The following is a 17,891-nucleotide window of genomic DNA, read 5'->3' on the forward strand; positions in this document are numbered from 1 at the left end:
CAATTTCCCAGATGAGATGGGTGAATTCATTCCAGGGGCAGTAGAAAAGGTTGCGATGAGGGCTGGCATCCTCATCCAGGCAAAGGCCCATAACTGAGGACAAAGTGGACAAAAAAGACTATGAGTGGGAGCCGACCAGAAACAGAGCAGGCCCCTCAGACTGGGAGCTCTGGCTGTTCCAGCTTTCGGACCTTCTCCGAGGGTCTGACTCACCGCACTGCTGGCTCGCAGGAAGCCCTGCAGATGTTATTACAACAGGAAGGATGACTCAGGCTTTAGAAGAGATGCACATGTGCTTGTAACTTACTTATTTTCTCCTGAAGACAACTGTCATTGGTGTTCTGGGTTAGAAGGCTCTGGCTTATTCCTCCTTCCTTGTTTCTCTCTCCGAGAGAAGTGCTAAGGAGGGATTCTTTAGAAGCTGGATGGAGGGGCGCCTGGGTGGTTCCGTGGGTTGAGGCCTCTGCCTTTGACTCAGGTCATGGTCCCGGGGTCCTGAGATCGAGCCCCATGTCAGGCCCTCTGCTTGGCGGGGAGCCTGCCTCCCTTCCTCTCTCTCTCTGCCTGCCTCTCTGCCTGCTTGTGATCTCTGTCAAATAAATAAATAAAACCTTAAAAAAAAAAAAAAAAGCTGGCTGGAGATGTGAGTGGTCTATAGAGCTGAATCCTCATTAATTCATTCAAACTGTTCGTAAACACTGGTGGAGGATCAGGTACTGGGAAAACTGAATGCATGTTCTGAAATTAAACTGTGCATCTAGAAATAATGAGAGTCAAACCAAATGACATTTTACTCTTCCCTAAGTGGTTGTCTCTGACCTCAACCATGAATGAGATCACTGTGATGTTTTTGGGTTTTTAATCTTGGCTTTTGGAGTTTGTAAGTTTCCTATTTGAGCGAATTGAGGGGCGGCATTTTTTCCTTTCTGGACTCCTGACTTCCTGTTTGTGGCGTATCCCAGCCATGTTGTAAAGGCTTTGGAGCTCCCAACACTAAAGGAGCCCGAAGATCATCCAGTGCTAGTCCAGCCCCTCTCATTTCTCAGGGGAGGAAATCAAGCGAAGAAAGGCTATGTGACCTGCCCAAGGTCACCTGAACTGGATCAACATCCCTAATCTCATTCCAGCATTGACATGCTGGGAAGGGGTGGAGCGGGGAATGGCAGACTCCAGTGAGAAGTTGGGCTTTGATCTGGTTTCAGAGCACTGTTGACCTCCCTCCCATTTATACCCATAAGTGAAGCCAGAGGAAGGGAAGAGCTTTGCCTGGGTCCTTTGATCTTTGGTTTTAGTATTTTGACATATGGTCCTATTGACCCAATACCGTTTTACATGTTAGGAATGTGAAGGCCTTATCTTTGGCTCTATAAATCCGTCTGTATATACATTTCCGGAGGGAAGAATACATCTTTATTCAAAAGCAATTTGGGTTCCAGGACAAACAGAAATGAAAAGAATCTGTGATCACCAAATCAGCCCCATAGGAAATATTGAAAGGGGTCCTTGAAGCAAAGTGAGAGCCTAAAAGTAACACAGACCAGAAAGGAACAGAGACAATATATAGTAACAGTGACCTTATAGGCAATACAATGGCATTAAATTCATCTCTTTCAATAGTTACCCTGAATGTAAATGGGCTAAATGCCCCAATCAAAACACACAGGGTATCATATTGGATAAAAAAACAAGACCCATTGATACGTTGTCTGCAAGAGACTCATTTTAGACCCAAAGACCCTTCCAGATTTAAAGTGAGGGGGTGGAAAACCATTTACCATGCTAATGGACATCAAAAGAATGCTGGGGCAGTAAACCTCATATCAGACAAATTAGATTTTAAGTCAAAGACTATAATAAGAGATGAGGAAGGACACTATTTCATACCTACAGATACGGAATGTATCAGACTGACTGATTGATACAGACTGGATAAACAAAGTTTATCCAACAAGAAGATCTAACAATTGTAAATATCTATGCCCCTAACATTTGAGCAGCCAATTATATAAACCAATTAATAACAAAATCAAAGAAACATATCAACAATAATACAATAATGGTAGGAGACTTTAATACTCCACTCACTGAAATGGACAGATCATCTATGTAAAAGATCAAGGAAATAAGGGGTTTAAATGACACTCTGAAACAGATGGACTTCACAGATATATTCAGAACATTCCATCCCAAAGCAACAAATACACATTCTTCTCAATTGCACATGAACATTCTCCAGAATAGATCACATCCTGGGTCACAAATCAGGTCTCAGCTGGTACCCAAAGATAGGGATCATTCCCTGCATATTTTCAGACCACACTGCTTTGAAACTAGAACTCAACCAGAAGAGGAAAGTTGGAAAGAACTCAAATACATGGAGGCTAAAAAGCAGCCTACTAAAGTATGAATGGGTCAACCAAGAAATTAAAGAATAATTAAAAAAATTCATCAAAACAAATGAAAACACAACCATTCATAATCTTTTGGGATGCAGCCAAGGTGGTCCTAAGAGGGGAGTCCATAACACTATAAGCCTCTCTCAAGAAAGAATGTCTCAAAAACACAACTTAACCCTATACCTAAAGAAGCTGGAGAAAGAACCAGCATAGCAACCCTAAACCAAGAAGGAGAAGAGAAATAAAGATCAGAGCAGAAATCAATGAAATAGAAACCATAAGAACAGTTGAACAGATCAATGAAACCAGGAGCTAGTTCTTTGAAAGAATCAATAAAATTGATAAACCCCTGGCCAGACTTATCAAAAAGAAAAGAAAAAAAAACCCAAATTAATAAAATCATGAACAAAAGAGATCAGATCACAATCAACATCAAAGAAATACTAACAATTTTAAGAACATATTATGGGCAACTATACGCCAGCAAATTAGACAATCTGGAAGAAATGGATGCAATCCTAGAAACATATAAATGACCAAAACTGAACCAGGAAGAAACAGAAAACCTGAATGGACCCATAACCAGTAAGGAAATTGAAGCAGTAATCAAAAATCTCCCAACAAGCAGGGGCCCAGAGCCAGATGGCTTCCCAGGGGAATTCTACCAAACATTTAAAGAAGAATTAACACCTCTTCTCCTGAAACTGTTCCAAAAAATAGAAATGGAAGGAAAACTTCCAATCACATTTTATAAGGCCAGCATTACCTTGGTCCCCAAACCAGACAAAGACCCCATTAAAAAGGAGAATTACAGACCAATAACTCTGATGAAAATGGATGCAAAAATTCTTACCAAAATGCTAGTAGGATCAAACAGTACATTAAAAAGATTATTCACCACAACCAAGTGGGATTTATTCCTGGGCTGTAAGAATGGTTCAACATCCACAAATCAATCAATGTGATACATTAAGAAAAGAAAGAACAAGAACCATATAATCCTCTCAGTAGATGAAGAAGAAGCATTTGACAAAGTACAGCATCCTTTCTTGATCAAAACTCTTCACAGGGTAGGGTAGAGTGTACATACCTCTATCATCAAAGCCATCTATGAAAAACCCACAGTGAATATCATTCTCAATGGGGAAAAACTGAGAGTTTGTCCCCTAAGATCAGGAAAACAGGAGGGCTGTCTACTATCACCACTGCTATTCAACATACTACTATACTCCTAGCCTCAGCAATCAGCCAACAAAAAGAAATAAAAGGCATCTGAATCAGCAAAGAAGTCATCAAACTCTCACTCTCTGGAGATGATAGATACTTTATGTGGAAAAGCCAAAATACTCCACTCCAAATCTGCTATAGCTCATACAGGAATTCAGTAAAGTGTCAGGATATAAAATCAATGCACAGAAATCAGCTGCATTCCTATACACCAATAACAAGACAGAAGGAGAAATTAAGGAGTTGATCCCATTTACAGTTGCACCCAAAGCCATAAGATACCTAGGAATAAACTTAACCAAAGAGGCAAAGAATCTATACTCAGAAAACTATGAAGTACTCATGAAAGAAATTGAGGAAGACACAAAGAAATGGGAAAACGTTCCATGCTCATGGATTGGCAGAACAAATACTGTGAAAATATCTATGCTACCTAGAGCAATCTACACATTTAATGCCACCCCTATCAAAATACCATCAACTTTTTTCAAAGAAATGGAGCAAATAATCCTAAAATTTATATGGAACCAGAAAAGACCCCAAATAGCCAGAGGAATGTTGAAAAAGAAAACCAAAGTTGGCGGCATCACAACTCCAGACTTCAAGCTCTATTACAAAGCTATAATCATCAAGACAGTATGGTACTGACACAAAAACAGACACATAGATCAATGGAACAGAATAGAGAGCCCAGAAATGGACCCTCAACTGTATGGTCAGCTAATCTTCGACAAAGCAGGAAAGAATGTCCAATGGAAAAAAGACAGTCTCTTCAACAAGTGTTGGGAAAATTGTAAAGCCACATGCAGAAGAAAGAAACTGGACCACTTCCTTACACCACACACAAAAATAGACTCAAAATGGATGAAAGACCTCAATGTGAGACAGGAATCCATCAAAATCCTTGAGGAGAACACATATGGCAACCTCTTCGACCTCAGCCGCAGCAACTTCTTCCTAGGAACATCACCAAAGGTAAGGGAAACAAGGGCAAAAATGGACTACTGGGACTTCAAGATCAAAAGCTTTTGGACAGCAAAAGAAACAGTCAAAAACCCAAAAGAAACTGACAGAATGGGAGAAGATATTTGCAAACGACGTATCAGAAAAAGGGCTAGTATCCAAAAGCTATAAAGAACTTACCAACTCAACACCCAAAGAACAAAGAATCCAATCAAGAAATGGGCCGAAGACATGAAGAGACATTTCTGCAAAGACATCCAAATGACCAACAGACACGTGAAAAAGTGCTCAACATCACTCGGCATCAGGGAAATACAAATCCTAACCACAATGAAATACCACCTCACACCAGTCATAATGGCTAAAATTCACAAGTCAAGAAATAACAGGCGTTGGCAAGGATGCAGACAGGGGAATCCTACACTGTTAGTAGGAATGCAAGCTGGTGCAGCCACTCTGGAAGGGGCACGTGCTCCCCAATATTTATAGCAGCAATGTCCACAATAGCCAAACTATGGAAAGAGCCTAGATGTCCATCAACAGATGAGTGGGTAAAGAAGATGGGACACACACACACACACTGGACTGTTATGTAGCATCAAAAAAGCCCAGTGTCTTGCCATTTGCAATAATGTGGTCAGAACTAGAGTCTATTATGCTAAGTGAAATAAGCCAACTGGAGAAAGGTAAGTATCACATGATCTCACTGAGATGAGGAATTTGAGAAACAAGACAGAGGATCATAAGGGAAGGGAGAGAAAAATGAAACAAGACAAAACGAGGGAGGGAGACAAACCTTAAGAGACTCAATCTCAAGAAACAAACTGGGGGTTGCTGGAGGGAAGGGGGGTGGGAGGGATGGTGTGGTTGGGTGACGGACATTAGGGAGCGTATGTGCGATGGTGAGTGCTGTGACTTATGTTAAGACTGATGAATCGCAGACCTGTACCCCTGAAGCAAACAATACATCATATGTTAATTTAAAAAAAGAAAAAAGCAATTTGGGTTAAACATTAACCATGTCACCAGCCCTCACCCATCATGGGACTGCTAATAGAGAAGGCCCTGCCTGGGTCATAGGACACTTCACTTCTACATTTGGCTTTGCCCCCATGATTTGCGTCTCCTTTCCCACATCTGTGAAATAATTTCCATTACCTTGGGTTTGGAGTCTTTCACTTGGGCCTGTGAGCAATCTTCTAAACCACAGGAGACTTGCTTTGTGTTACCTTTTAAAGAAAATGGAAGTCTTTTAGATGCATTGACGCCTGTAGACTGCAGAGACCATGGTTCCAGGAAGTGGTAGTGCCCACATGTCCACCACAGGGGCTGGCTCCCTCGGGAGTCCTCTGTGGCCACTGGGCTGCTGAGGGCTCTTACAGAGTTTCCTGACTCCCAATTCATTTTTACATTAGATATCCAAGTTCATGCTGTTTCCCCCCAGCCTGGGGCTGCTGGCTTCCTCTGAGCTCTGACACAGGCTAGCAGCCAGATTTTCTAACCACCCCCTCACAGAAAGGGCAGTGCCGTTCTGGACCAACTCATACAGGGGCCCCACCACCAGCCACCTTCCGTTCCCATCACGGACCTAGGGGCTGTGTCCACAGCTTGCCAAACATGGCAATGGTCTCTATGTTTTTGGTGCTTGAATAGATCCCCTTCATACTTTAGAGCTTAGGTATGTATTTTCAATTGTATTTTAAAAATACCTTGTCCAGTTTTGGAAAGAGGAGTTTTGCATGTTTCTATAGTGTAAATAATCTCTGTAGTCCTTAAAGTCTAGGGTTCCCACACTGCTTGGGTTTTCAGAGTGAGCTAGCTAATGACCGACGTAGGGATGCTTTCTACGCTACTCTCCACCTCAAATGACTGAGGTTCCCTTTTCTCATAAATTTACTGAATGTTTTCTGATGCCTGGGAAGGAAAGGCTTATTAAAAGCACATCTGTAATCTTTCATCATTTTTGGGAGAACAAACAGAGCTCCTTTTAGCTGATGGGCGCAACTCTGACTCCAGAATGTCCTGGTATCTTCCAAAGCAGGTGTCAAGATTCCAGGCTTCGTGGTGCTTACTGATGTGTAAGAGGCGACAAAACCTCCGACCTGAGGATGCCCCCAAACTGGGAGGCTTTGCAGTTGGCTCTCCTTAGCTTCCCCTCCTGACTCACTGGTTCAAAGGAGCTCAATTTTACGGGCTCCTTTAGAAGCCTTCCAAATGCTACCTGCAGAATGGGTGGGTCAAGGGAATGTTCCTCAGCCCTGGGGTCACTCACCCCAGAGTACCACGAGGATGTGACCATTTTCAGTGAGTGCTGATATGAGATAAAAACTGAAAAAACACTGTGCTGAGTAAACCTCTGAAGAGTTCCAGTCTCTTCTCCAAATGACGGAAAGAAAATCAAAGCTTCCTCCAAGTGCACGTCCCGTTATCTTTACAAAGCTTTATTGAAACCTGTACGTCAAGGTGACAATAATTCAGTTTGGAAAACAGTAACAAAAAAAGGGTATCCCAGACTCAGGTTTACCAAATAAATACTGGAAACCAGGGAGCTCGTTCCTCCATCTCCCAGCAGGAACGCAGGGTGTAACGACAGCTTCTGCGGACTTGGGGACAGGAACCTGTGCTAATGGGCACATCTGCAGCATCTCCCTGGAAACCACGCCGAGTGTAAAGAGGTTTGCTTTGGTCCAAAGGATGTCTTCCCGACACAAATTTAGAAGGCTGCTGAGAAGTTCTAAATTCCTTCCAGAATAAACAAGAGCAAGTGCGACTGCCTTCACTGCTAAGTAGAGATGGAGGTCCTGAGCAAGGCGGCCAGGCTAGGGTAGGGTGCTTCTCCAAAGTTTTCATGGTAACACTGTCACCTTGTTACGATTAGAATAAAAAGCTGGACAACACTCCAGCTAACAGTGGTCAGTCCTCAGATCATCTGGCTTAATGGAGAAATATGGCAGCGATTTTTAGTCTGTTCTGAAAACAGATTATTGCTGAATACAGTTCACATCATCTATATTCTGGTTGGGGTGGTTTTAAAATTGCCCTAAGGCCACAGAATCAGCCACCTCTGGTTTAAAACAAAAGTACTACACATAAGCATAAGAAACAATTGTCAATCTTCACCTGGAAATCAGACAGGTTCTAATTTCTAGAGAAATTATACCTCCCTGGAGCAGAGAACAGGAGACAACCTATTGCTATGATTTCAGAGGACCAGTTGTTGCTGTTAGCTCGAGGCCTCGACAGGGACAAGGGGATGGCCTCAAAGACACTTGTGATTAGATATTATGTGTGGCCTCAGTCCCGGTTTCCCAGGTTTTACCAGCAAAGGGTCTGGGCTTCATTTTTGGCTTAAGAAGCATCTCCACGACCAGCTCAGAGGATGTCTGTTCAGAACTGCACCTGTCCTCATGCACCGTGGTGTGGGGGCCCCAGACCTTCTGTGTCCCCTTCACTCTGTTCTCTGCTCCGGTGAGCCCTGAGGCTCATAGCCACTGTGGGCCAAGAGGACTGTTACAGACAGAGGCGCTTTGGGAGCTGCCACGCCTGGAACAAACCTTCAAGCAGGACTACAGCGGGTATGAAATGTCTTGTAAAGAGTGTGAAATGAAAAATTTACAGTCCATTCCCTCTAGTGGAAAGCATGCACACGTGGAGGCTGGGGGTGCACACCGTTCCCTGGGGACCACCGCCGGCTCCCAGCTCTTCATATGGGCTTGTATAACAAGGTGGTGACATACTTTTTCTTGTAACGGTGGGTCGCGCTGAGCACCATCACTCCATCCTGAGGAAGAGGGTGGAAATTATCAAAGGCAGGACTAAGTCAAGGGCTCAAACTTTAGTGTGTGTGTGTTCGAGAATCTTCAAAGGGACTTAATAAAGAGAGTCCTGTTCTGCCTTCAGAACTGGAGCCTGTGGGTCTGCATAAGGGCCCAGAAACTGGTAAGTACTCCAGATAAGTACTTAGGTAAGTACTCCTTAGGTAAATACTCCAGGTAATTTTGTTGCTAGGGGGCCTCAGAGTACGCCGAGAAACACAGCTCTACCAGAGACAAACATGTCATTACCTTGATAGAGAGTGCGTAAAGGTGGTTCAACATGACGTGGTTGGGCTCGGGGAGCAAAGCCGGATCACACTGTGGGGGGAACAAAAGCAGACGGTGAGCATTTAGGATTTGGAAATGAAGAAGGTTCCCCCTTTATTTCACAGCAGTGGGTATCCAAAGGAAAGAAGCAGGCTCTCATACCCCTTTCTGCTTAAGCTGGGCAGTGAAAGGCTCATCTAAGAGGACAGATGAGGTCCAGGGGGTCATGCCTCATTGCTTCAACTAAGGGCAGCTCCCTGTATGCCTACTGGATGCACTGGTATGGGTCTTGTTCAGGCTCTACCTTGGCCTCTAAAGTGTGGGTCACAGCTCTGTCCTCTTATAAAAAGGGAGACAGGAAGGAAGAGCTGTCCACTGAGTGCATTTTTAGAGAAAGCAGCAAGATAAATCTGTACTAAACATGCCCGAGCAGTGGATTGCAAGCTCCTGTCTATATTCAGGAGCACAAAGAATGAAATGGATAAGGGGGGGGGGGGGCAGGGGGGAGCGTGGTGTCTCCGGAGACTGAGCCATGGCCACTGTGGGGGGCTACGCGCACACACCTGGGTCGGCTCTGCAGCACAGTGCACGTGTACCCGCTTGTACGTGGCCTCCAGAGAGTGTCATGCTTACTTCATCACCTCATAAACATGTGAATTTTAAGGCGTGGCTTGGCAAAGCACAGGAACACCCAGATTCTTGAAAATTAGGGCCATGCTGCACATATCTACTTTAATGGAATGGAAAATTAACAAGGGAATAATGGGGTGCTCTTCTGGATCCAGGAGATTATACACTTCTCTTTATGCATAATATCAGAGAAAATGTAAATTACCCAGATTCCTGAAATCTGGATCTAGGAGCACTAATGTTTTTGAAAGCAATGTGGTGATTTCGATTAGATTCTAAAACGTGGCGCCAGAGGAGGATTTCCATTCAGTAGCTTACTGAGAAGGGGCGGCTATTTATTTCATCATGATTTACAAGTAGGGCTGAGACAGGAGTGAGACACAGGAAGACAAGCTCAGAAAGGCTTCGTGTGATGGGAAAGCAGCACCCACACTTGGGGAACATCTTGCTCGTAGCCCATTTCCACGGGGGGGGGTGTCCCCCAGCAGTTAACACCGATGGGCAACCCGGAGACCTTTTTATCAACTGCTTTCCAAGAGGTGGTCAGAAAGGGGAGCCTTGGAACACGAACATGCTGGCAGACACCTGTGTACTCACAGAAATCCCCGTGTCCTTGTTCAGGATGACCTGAAGCAGGTGTGGAGGGAGAATGGGTGGGGCTTTAAACCGTTCTTCTGGTTTTGAGACATAGGGCTCCTGATGGTAGGGTCCTGGTGGGGAGCTGGACAGCTCTGTTGGGAGATGATGACAGGATATTTACACTGAAAATTATGAGCTTTAGAAGCAGTCTTGCTGAATTTGTGGCATCATCTAGTTTTCCTTGTCCCCTCAATGAAGATTTCTATTCCCTTGAAGAATATACAGGCCCCCTGGGTGAAGAGTAGAGGCAATGAGAAAACCCTTCTGGAATCTGGGGGACTGGCATAACATTCAGCAGCGAGCTCAGATGCCCGGCAGCAGACAGTGGTGGTGGCTAAGCTGGTGATTGCGGGTCAGACTAACAAGGAGGCTGCTCACAGTAACCCAACCGGACACGCCCCTGCAGAATAATGCTTCTTGCCTTGGGCTGGGCTGGCAAATACCACCAAGAAGCTCAGGGCTTCAAGTGAGGCTTAAGTAGCCAAGCCACAGGTCTGAGCACCACCAGCCAGAATAAAAAAGAAGATAAAGCAGCCTGTGTACACAGACTGGGTGGCAGAAACAGGTTACAAAAGGTACGGGCACATTTCAAAACTAAAACCAAAAATAAAAAATTGAAAACCTGATCTCTACAGGGATCCTCTGACTCCACCACTCTCAGGTTCCTTTCAAACTCTTACTTGAGTGTCTCGATTACACAGATATGTTAAGAAGCTTCTAGAAGGGCAGTGTTTCATAAGATTAGAGACAGCTCACTTAGCAATGCCGGGCCAGCTGGAAGGGACTGAGAGGTTGTTCAAAGGACACCTGGGGCAGGTTCTGGTCGCCTGACCCTCAGGGCCATCCAGAATAAACCTGATGTACTCTGGCTCTGCCAGTTCCCTTAATGTCATTTTTTAGGGTACAGCTCCCTTCACACGACCCAACCAGAGGACAGTAGGAAATAGAAAAGCATTAAGTGCAGAAAACTGAGTCATTAGGAGTAAAGATGTATCCAAGAAAGTGAGTATCTAAATACGAAATCCACACAGAGCCTGATGCTGGTTTGCTGGCAGTGAGGGGGCAGTGTTCTTTCCCCAGGTGGTCTATGCTGCAGAAACTTGAATAAAAGCTTTGGTATGTGGCCTCATGTTAAGTTACAGTAACAAGGGGATATTTGAGCATTTTCTCCATCCCCTAATTCCCACCTATTGAGAAAAGGAATAAATGACTGCTCGAAAAGATTAGCTAGCTAGCTAGCTAGAGACAATGCTATTTTTGGATTTCCAATTCCTACTCAACAAGCTGGCTTTTCAGCCAGAGCAAGCCCGCCATGGTCGATTTACCGCTGTGCTTTCTGAACTAGTAAGAGTAAGAGATCCTGGTGGCAGAAGCCCCAGGCCTAGCCAGGGAACAACAAAGAATCATCCTGTAAAGGGAACTGAACCCATCATGTTAGATTATCAGGTATAATCCAGGGCAATCTTTTTGCTGCCTCCCATGGGGTCTAGGAATTATTTAAGGCCCTGCGAGAAGGGGCAGTGAAGCTGGCACGGACACTATAGATTACAACACACCACTGCCTCTGAATTCTACATATTATGTTTCTTCCTGTGGATTTGGATGGAAAGCAATTTACTGAAAGCTCGACGACTGGCTAACTCTTGGGAGATGGTATGAGGCTGGTATTGAGCAGGTCACACAATTAGCCTGTTCCCTGTGATGAGTGTCCGTCTCCCCCAGAGGGATTCTGAGAAGGTGCTAATACACCACATGAGGTCACGGAGGTGTCCGTTTATCACCTGTCAGGCTGCAGCTCTTTAGGCGGGCACCCCAAGCGGGTTGGGAGTGGGAGGGAGCCGGCAGGCTTTCCCTGGGCTGGCTCATCACCAAACCAACACAACTCTCCAGGGCCTCATGGGCCCTGCCCCGGGCACGCGATCAAGCTCTGGCTCCGTCTCCACGGTCTGCTCTCTGTGGCTAAGCAGACCTGCTGAATACTGAAGATGACCAAAAAAATGACTTCCAGCTCCCTTGGGGCTGGATTTCAACCACCTGACCTCACAGAGTTAGGAATTACTTTTGTGGCTCTTGAGGGAGCTACAGACATCCACCCGACTGGGCAGCAGCTTGAGCTTAAGAGTGAGAGGCAAGAGAAGGAAGAGGATTTCTGGACTGCATGGCCCCCACCTGCACACACGTGGTATAAAATAACTGTGTTCATACCAGACACATCGGAGCACTTTTGGGAATCCACCATTAAAGCATCAAATACTTCAAAGTCAGTTTTCTTCACTTGAATGATGTTGTTAACTGTGCCAAGCTGGCTGGTTACTATTGGCTGGGAAGAGACAGACAGGCAGAAATCATAATGTGGAAGGTCTCTGGAGTTATTCTTTAGAAAATTTAGACTTCCTGGCTGGAAGGTCTCATCTCCGGGCTAGCCAATCTGCTCCTCTCCGTCAAGTCTGCCCGTACGTCTGACAATCAGCACTGCTATCTAGCTCAGCCACACACAGGGACTTTTACCAGCGGGACAAAGGGACCTGGCCCAATCGATAAGGGAAAGCGGTCTGGTTGGATTGTGCAGGCGGGCAGAGGACCAAGGGTGGGTGGAAGAGTACCTCAGAAGGGTCGTGTGTCCACTGACCATCCACAAAGAACTTGTACTGATGCTCTCCTTCAGGCAGGTCCAGGATGGCTACGAAGTTATTGTGGCTGCAGTGCAAAAGGACACGGGATTTTAGCTGGGTGAGGTGCCCTTCTAAGTTTACCGACGAAATCTGCCATTGAACAAAACCTGATCTTTCCCTGTGGAAACCAAGAGTCCAGCTGCAGAGGAATAAACACTTTTAACCACTTGCGACAAGTCAGGAGAATGATCCATCTAGAAAAGCTGTAAGGAAGCAGCAATGCAAGGGGTTTCCTGGAGGACTCACGTTGCTAAGTACAGGAATAACCCGCCTTCCCACCATCAAAAGATCCACAACTGGGCACGTGTCTTTTCAGCTTGCATGCAAAACACCTCTTGCTGAGGACAGCAGCTCCAGGTAAAACTGAAGTTTTAGTCTTTGTCGATCTGCCTTGGGCAGGAGATGGGACTCATTCCACAGGATCCAGATAGGTCTCTAAAGAAACCTGCTTCCCTACTAAGACAAGGTTCCAGGAAAGCTCTCTGTTTTGTTCCTCAGACTTAATAAGACTTGTAACTATGCTGTTTCCTTGCTAGTCTGACATCAGCCCTGGGAAAGCAAGTGGTCTGGGACAGGAATCAGGCCTGGCCCAGCAGGGGACAATCTCTCCCTCTGTTTCATCAAGAACACTCACTAGTGAAGAAGCTTTCTCAGTGACAGCTTGAGAAGGAAGTCCATGCTAGGATTCCTGATCACACGTTTTACTATGGTCTTGCTAATGACGCCTACAGAACAGGTACCTTCCAAACAAAAGTAATACACAGAGAGGCAAAGTCAGAAGGAACCTCAGAGATGATCTGTCCAAAATTCCCTTCTTACAGATAGAAACACTGGGACTCAGGTGTCACTAAGAGGTTAGCCCAGCCAATGCGGACTCAAATCCTGGTCTTGAAGATTCCCAGCCCACGGCTCTCTCTCCACTGCATGGGGAATAGATTTCTTTCTGCAGGAGGAGTCCTGCCTAAGCAAACATATAGCTGCATCCCCGGAAGTCAAAGATGTCCAGGAAATACTTGTTACTGAGAAATGTTTTCTTCTAAGTGTGCTCTGAACCTAGAGACTAACTGGGTGTGAGATGTGAACCCAGTGAATTATTAAGCAAAATTATTTTCCATTCAGCATCCGTTTTATTTCTTTATTATTATTTTTTAAGATTTATTTATTTGTCAGAGAGAAAGAGATCACAAGTAGGCAGAGAGGCAGGCAGAGAGAGAGGGGGAAGCAGGCTCCCCGCTGAGCAGAGAGCCCGAAGCGGGGCACGATCCCAGGACCCTGAGAACATGACCTGAGCTGAAGGCAGAGGCTTAACCCACTGAGCCATCCAGGCGCCCCTCAGCATCTATTTTATAAAAACATCCCTTTCTACTCCCCATTTAGAAACCACAGAATCCCTGGATTGAGACAAATATGTGAATACTGTCCAGGCAGTTACCTTCTTGTGAGGGGAAGTTTACTCCAGTTGTTGAAGGACCCAGATAAGTAAACTTCCTTTCCGCCCCCCGTCCATCGAAATACTGTTGGCCGAGCCTGCGCAGGGGCTTTATCATTCACTTCCAGATCATGCTGCCAAGCCAGGAATTCTTCCTTTTCTGGAGCCTAGAAATGGAACAGTTTACTCAGGGACAGGAAGCCATTAGCGAGCTCCCTACAATGGCCAGTTACCCTAAGGTAGACAATTCATTCTCAATAGGCAGCGATTACTCCCTAGGTTCATACTCAAGCTCATTAACTTAATGGCTGGGCCTTGGCTCCTGCACTTGGAAAACAGAGATAACAAAAGGAACTATTTCTTAGTGTTGCTGTGAAAGACTGAGAGGGTCCACTGAAATGGCTCTGCATAGTGTCTGACACATACTACTTAATAATTATTAGCTGTTAATACTGTTGCTATTAAAGAGACCTACACCAAAATTTTAGTAGAAACTACAGAACTCGCTTGGAAGCAGGTGCAATGACTTCAAGAACAGATAGATAAACGTCATTTTCTCCCCTTAATTAACAAGATTTGAAGTACACGGAAATTTGTTAAAGACAATTCCAGAGCTGTCAACCTGAAAACTCACAAATCCAGATTCTGAGGGAAAAAGGTATCTGAAGAGCTGTCCAGGCACTGGGAAAAAAAAGACACAGAATGACCCTCGGTATGGCAAACAATAGCTTCCAAGCACGGGAAGTGATGTGTATCTGAGGTATTTCAAATTAAGAGAGAAATAAACACATCCAACTCAAGGGGAAATGTATGTGCTTTTGGATCTTTTACATATTTCCTAGTCGTAAGCCAAAGATGTTAAAAGAACAGGAGTTCAAGGCTGGGGGAGACCCTTAAAGGTGTCAATGAATGAGCCTATAAGACCTTCATTTCAAATACTGACCAGTTTTTTGGTCTTTTTTTTTAAGACTATTTATTTGAGAGAGAGAGCACAAGCAGGGAGGAAGGAGAGAGGGGGAGAGAGGCAGACTCCCTGCTAAGCGGGGATTCTGACATGGGATTTGACCGGGACCCTGGGTTCATGACCTGAGCCAAAGGCAGACGCTTAGCTGACTGCGCCATCCAGGCACCCTGACCAGAGTTTATCTTAAATGATGCCTGCTTTCTTTAAGACTGAACAAGATCTAGAGATTAAAGAATAACAGACTGGAAGCACTTGCCACTGAGAAGGTGATAAGTAACCACAGACAAAACGGTCAATTAGTGTAGCTAAAATAATCCACGACTTTTTGGGGAGTATAGGGCATTCAATCCAGTGTCTCTGCTCCATCATTTCTGTAACTTCTGAGGAAGTGATAATGGACACTATTTAAAATCATTGTCCACAGATCCCTGTATGCTGAACGTCTCTTCTAGGAACTTTGGAACAGCAACAGAACAGACACTTCTGGAAGAGAGTAGTTTGGTTTTTATGGTGTCTTAAATAGCCCTCCTGGGCCACAATTATTTCTGGGGAAAAGGATATCAAATCACCGGGGAAACAGGATTCTAAAGTTCACTTTGCACACAGGTCCTCAGGAATGCAACAAATTCAGAAAGCAAGTGAATACCCCAGGACATAAGCCTCAGTAAGATTCTTTAGTTAGACCTAAAGCCAAGATCCAAGTGAGGATTTAAGATCATAATGTGATCACCAAGCCCAACATCTGAGAAAATATATGAGTAAAGGTGGAATGAGTTGCCAGGCAATTAGCCTAATGGGCAATGATGATTAATACGCAGGTACAAACAGAGAATATTTTGGGCTGGGAGACACCTTGATTTTTCCCAAACCTACTCTGTTGCACTGTCCTTAAAGGATCAGGTCTTCCTTTCTTAGGATCTACCACAACACTTACCAGCTGCCAGAACCACTAAGTGTCCGTGGTTCTGGACCCCAGGTGTGGGCCCTGGAGTGGGAAACACAAAACCCCATCAGGTAGCTAAAGGGCATATGGCTGAAGCAGGAATCAAGACTTATCTTGAAAGTTTTTTTTTTCTTTTTTTTTTTTTTTAAAGATTTTATTTATTTGACAGAGACACAGTGAGAGAGGGAACACAAGCAGGGGGAGTGGGAGAGGGAGAAGCAGGCTCCCCGCTGAGCAGGGAGTCCAATGCCAGGCTCAGGCAGACACTTAACGACTGAGCCATCCAGGCGCCCCAAGACTTATCTTCAAAGTTTTGATGAATTAAAGCAAACTAGGGTAGGATCTCCAAATATGGCCTGAAAAATTTTTGCTTTGGTCTCTTTTAAATCTGAAGCCATATGGACACAATAGGAGAGAAAACGTGAGTACCACCTGGCTACCCCCCTTTCAGATTGACACTTCGCTCACCCGCTGACCTCCAAAAGCGGATTGAGTTTTCTATGTCTGCTCTAAAGTAGCCTGGTGAACCCAAAGTTTCAGTTAGAATGAAACACCTCGGGAAACAGCAGGCAGCTGTGTAACTCTACTTTCTGCTTACACACGTGCTCTGGGTTATCTCCAAAATCGACAACAAACTGCAAAGCCAGATCCTACAACAAGTGTCAGTCTTCGTAAAGGTGAGGAAAAATTTCTCAAAGCAGTGAAACTAACTATACCTACGAGGAGAGCAGAGACTGAGGCTCACCGGCAGCTAGCTCAACGATCTTAATTAATTAAGAATTTGAAACGCTGTCCCAGAGCTGCTTTCGCCTTAATGATGTTAAACGAAATCAGTTCCTCCTCCCTCGGGGTGACTTTCTCATCGGTAATTAGACACAGGTTCCTGGATTACTACGAGGGCTCTTACAGGACCATCTGGCTTTTTAAGTGCACGGAGTTAAGGATCACTTCCTTCCCAGTTACGCTGAGTTTTGGAGGGGATGTGGCGGGGAATCTGGGAGAGGTCTCCTCCCCTCAACATTAGTCAAGGGGAGCCGGATTCCCCCACCCCCTCACCTTGATTTCCTCGGAGTGGAAGAGGTCGGCGTCCTCGGGGCTGTCCATCAGGATCTTGGGCCTGTCCCCGTCCTTGGTGCCCCCCGAGCTGTCCCTCCGCGGCGTCTTGTGGCCACCCTGCCGCTCCAGCGCGGCCCGCTCGCTGCTCGTGTTGCCCATGGCGAGGGTCTGCGGGGACACCTGCAAGCCGGACGGTGCTTCGCTCCAGGAAAGGGGCAGGGGACTACGGCAACCAGCGGGTCACACGGACCCCGGGAAGGAGTCGGAGCCCCGAGTGCCACTCCCCTCGGGCGACGGGTCCGGGCCGGTAGCCGGTCTGGGGCGGGCGAGAAGGACGAGACTTGTTACCCAACCGCACTTAGTCCGAGAAGCCCGAATATAACCCGAGACTTTCCCAACAACTCCCCCACCTCTTAGCAACTTCCGCTTCCGGCGCGTCTGCGAGTCAGTCGGGATCCGGGGTGGGGGCGGCGGGGGCGGCCGGCGAAGCGCAGTAGTCTAATTCGACCTCAGTTCCGCTTCCGGTCCAGATTGGCGCGGCTGGCGCTCCCTGAGGAGGCCTCCGCCGGCCTGGGAGCGCGCAGTCGCAGTCGGCTCCTACAACCGGACCCAGGCGGGGCTGCTGAAGAAGGCTGACAGGGGGCGTGCCAGCGCGCGGGCGGTCTGGGCCCCTCTCCCCGCGCTGGAATGAGTGGATGCCATTAACTATTTTAGCTATCTTTGCCTGCTTCCACTTGGTTCCGTACTCGACAGCCAAAGAGCCCCTTTAAAGTGCTGATCTAATTAAGAGACTCATCCTATTAAAGCCTGTTAATGCGCTAGCTCCCACGCTTTTGAGTGCCTCAGAGGCACCGACCGCATAAAATGCACAGTCTCTGGCCCTAATCCCT

At 45.9% G+C, this 17,891-nt stretch overlaps 1 protein-coding gene across 2 annotated transcripts; it reads right to left on the reverse strand.

Annotated features, from left to right (window-relative positions):
• Positions 1-7,011: 7,011 nt before the first annotated feature.
• PRKAB1 (protein kinase AMP-activated non-catalytic subunit beta 1) lies at positions 7,012-17,525 on the reverse strand. 2 transcript variants are annotated; one of them, XM_032309539.1, is made up of 8 exons: positions 17,412-17,525; positions 17,002-17,317; positions 14,042-14,205; positions 12,541-12,634; positions 12,143-12,257; positions 9,896-10,029; positions 8,651-8,719; positions 7,012-8,367 (listed from the first exon to the last, which is right to left on the reverse strand). In XM_032309539.1, exons 2-8 carry the CDS (start codon positions 17,158-17,160, stop codon positions 8,290-8,292), a joined length of 813 nt encoding a protein of 270 aa, XP_032165430.1. In that variant the 5' UTR covers positions 17,161-17,317; positions 17,412-17,525; the 3' UTR covers positions 7,012-8,289. The 2 variants fall into 2 exon arrangements, with proteins under 2 accessions (XP_032165430.1, XP_032165429.1); XM_032309538.1 differs by lacking the exon at positions 17,412-17,525 and having other exon boundaries at positions 17,002-17,405.
• Between the last annotated feature and the right edge of the window lie 366 nt (positions 17,526-17,891).

This window comes from Mustela erminea, chromosome 13, assembly GCF_009829155.1.
Source record: "Mustela erminea isolate mMusErm1 chromosome 13, mMusErm1.Pri, whole genome shotgun sequence".
Taxonomy (NCBI): domain Eukaryota; kingdom Metazoa; phylum Chordata; class Mammalia; order Carnivora; family Mustelidae; genus Mustela; species Mustela erminea.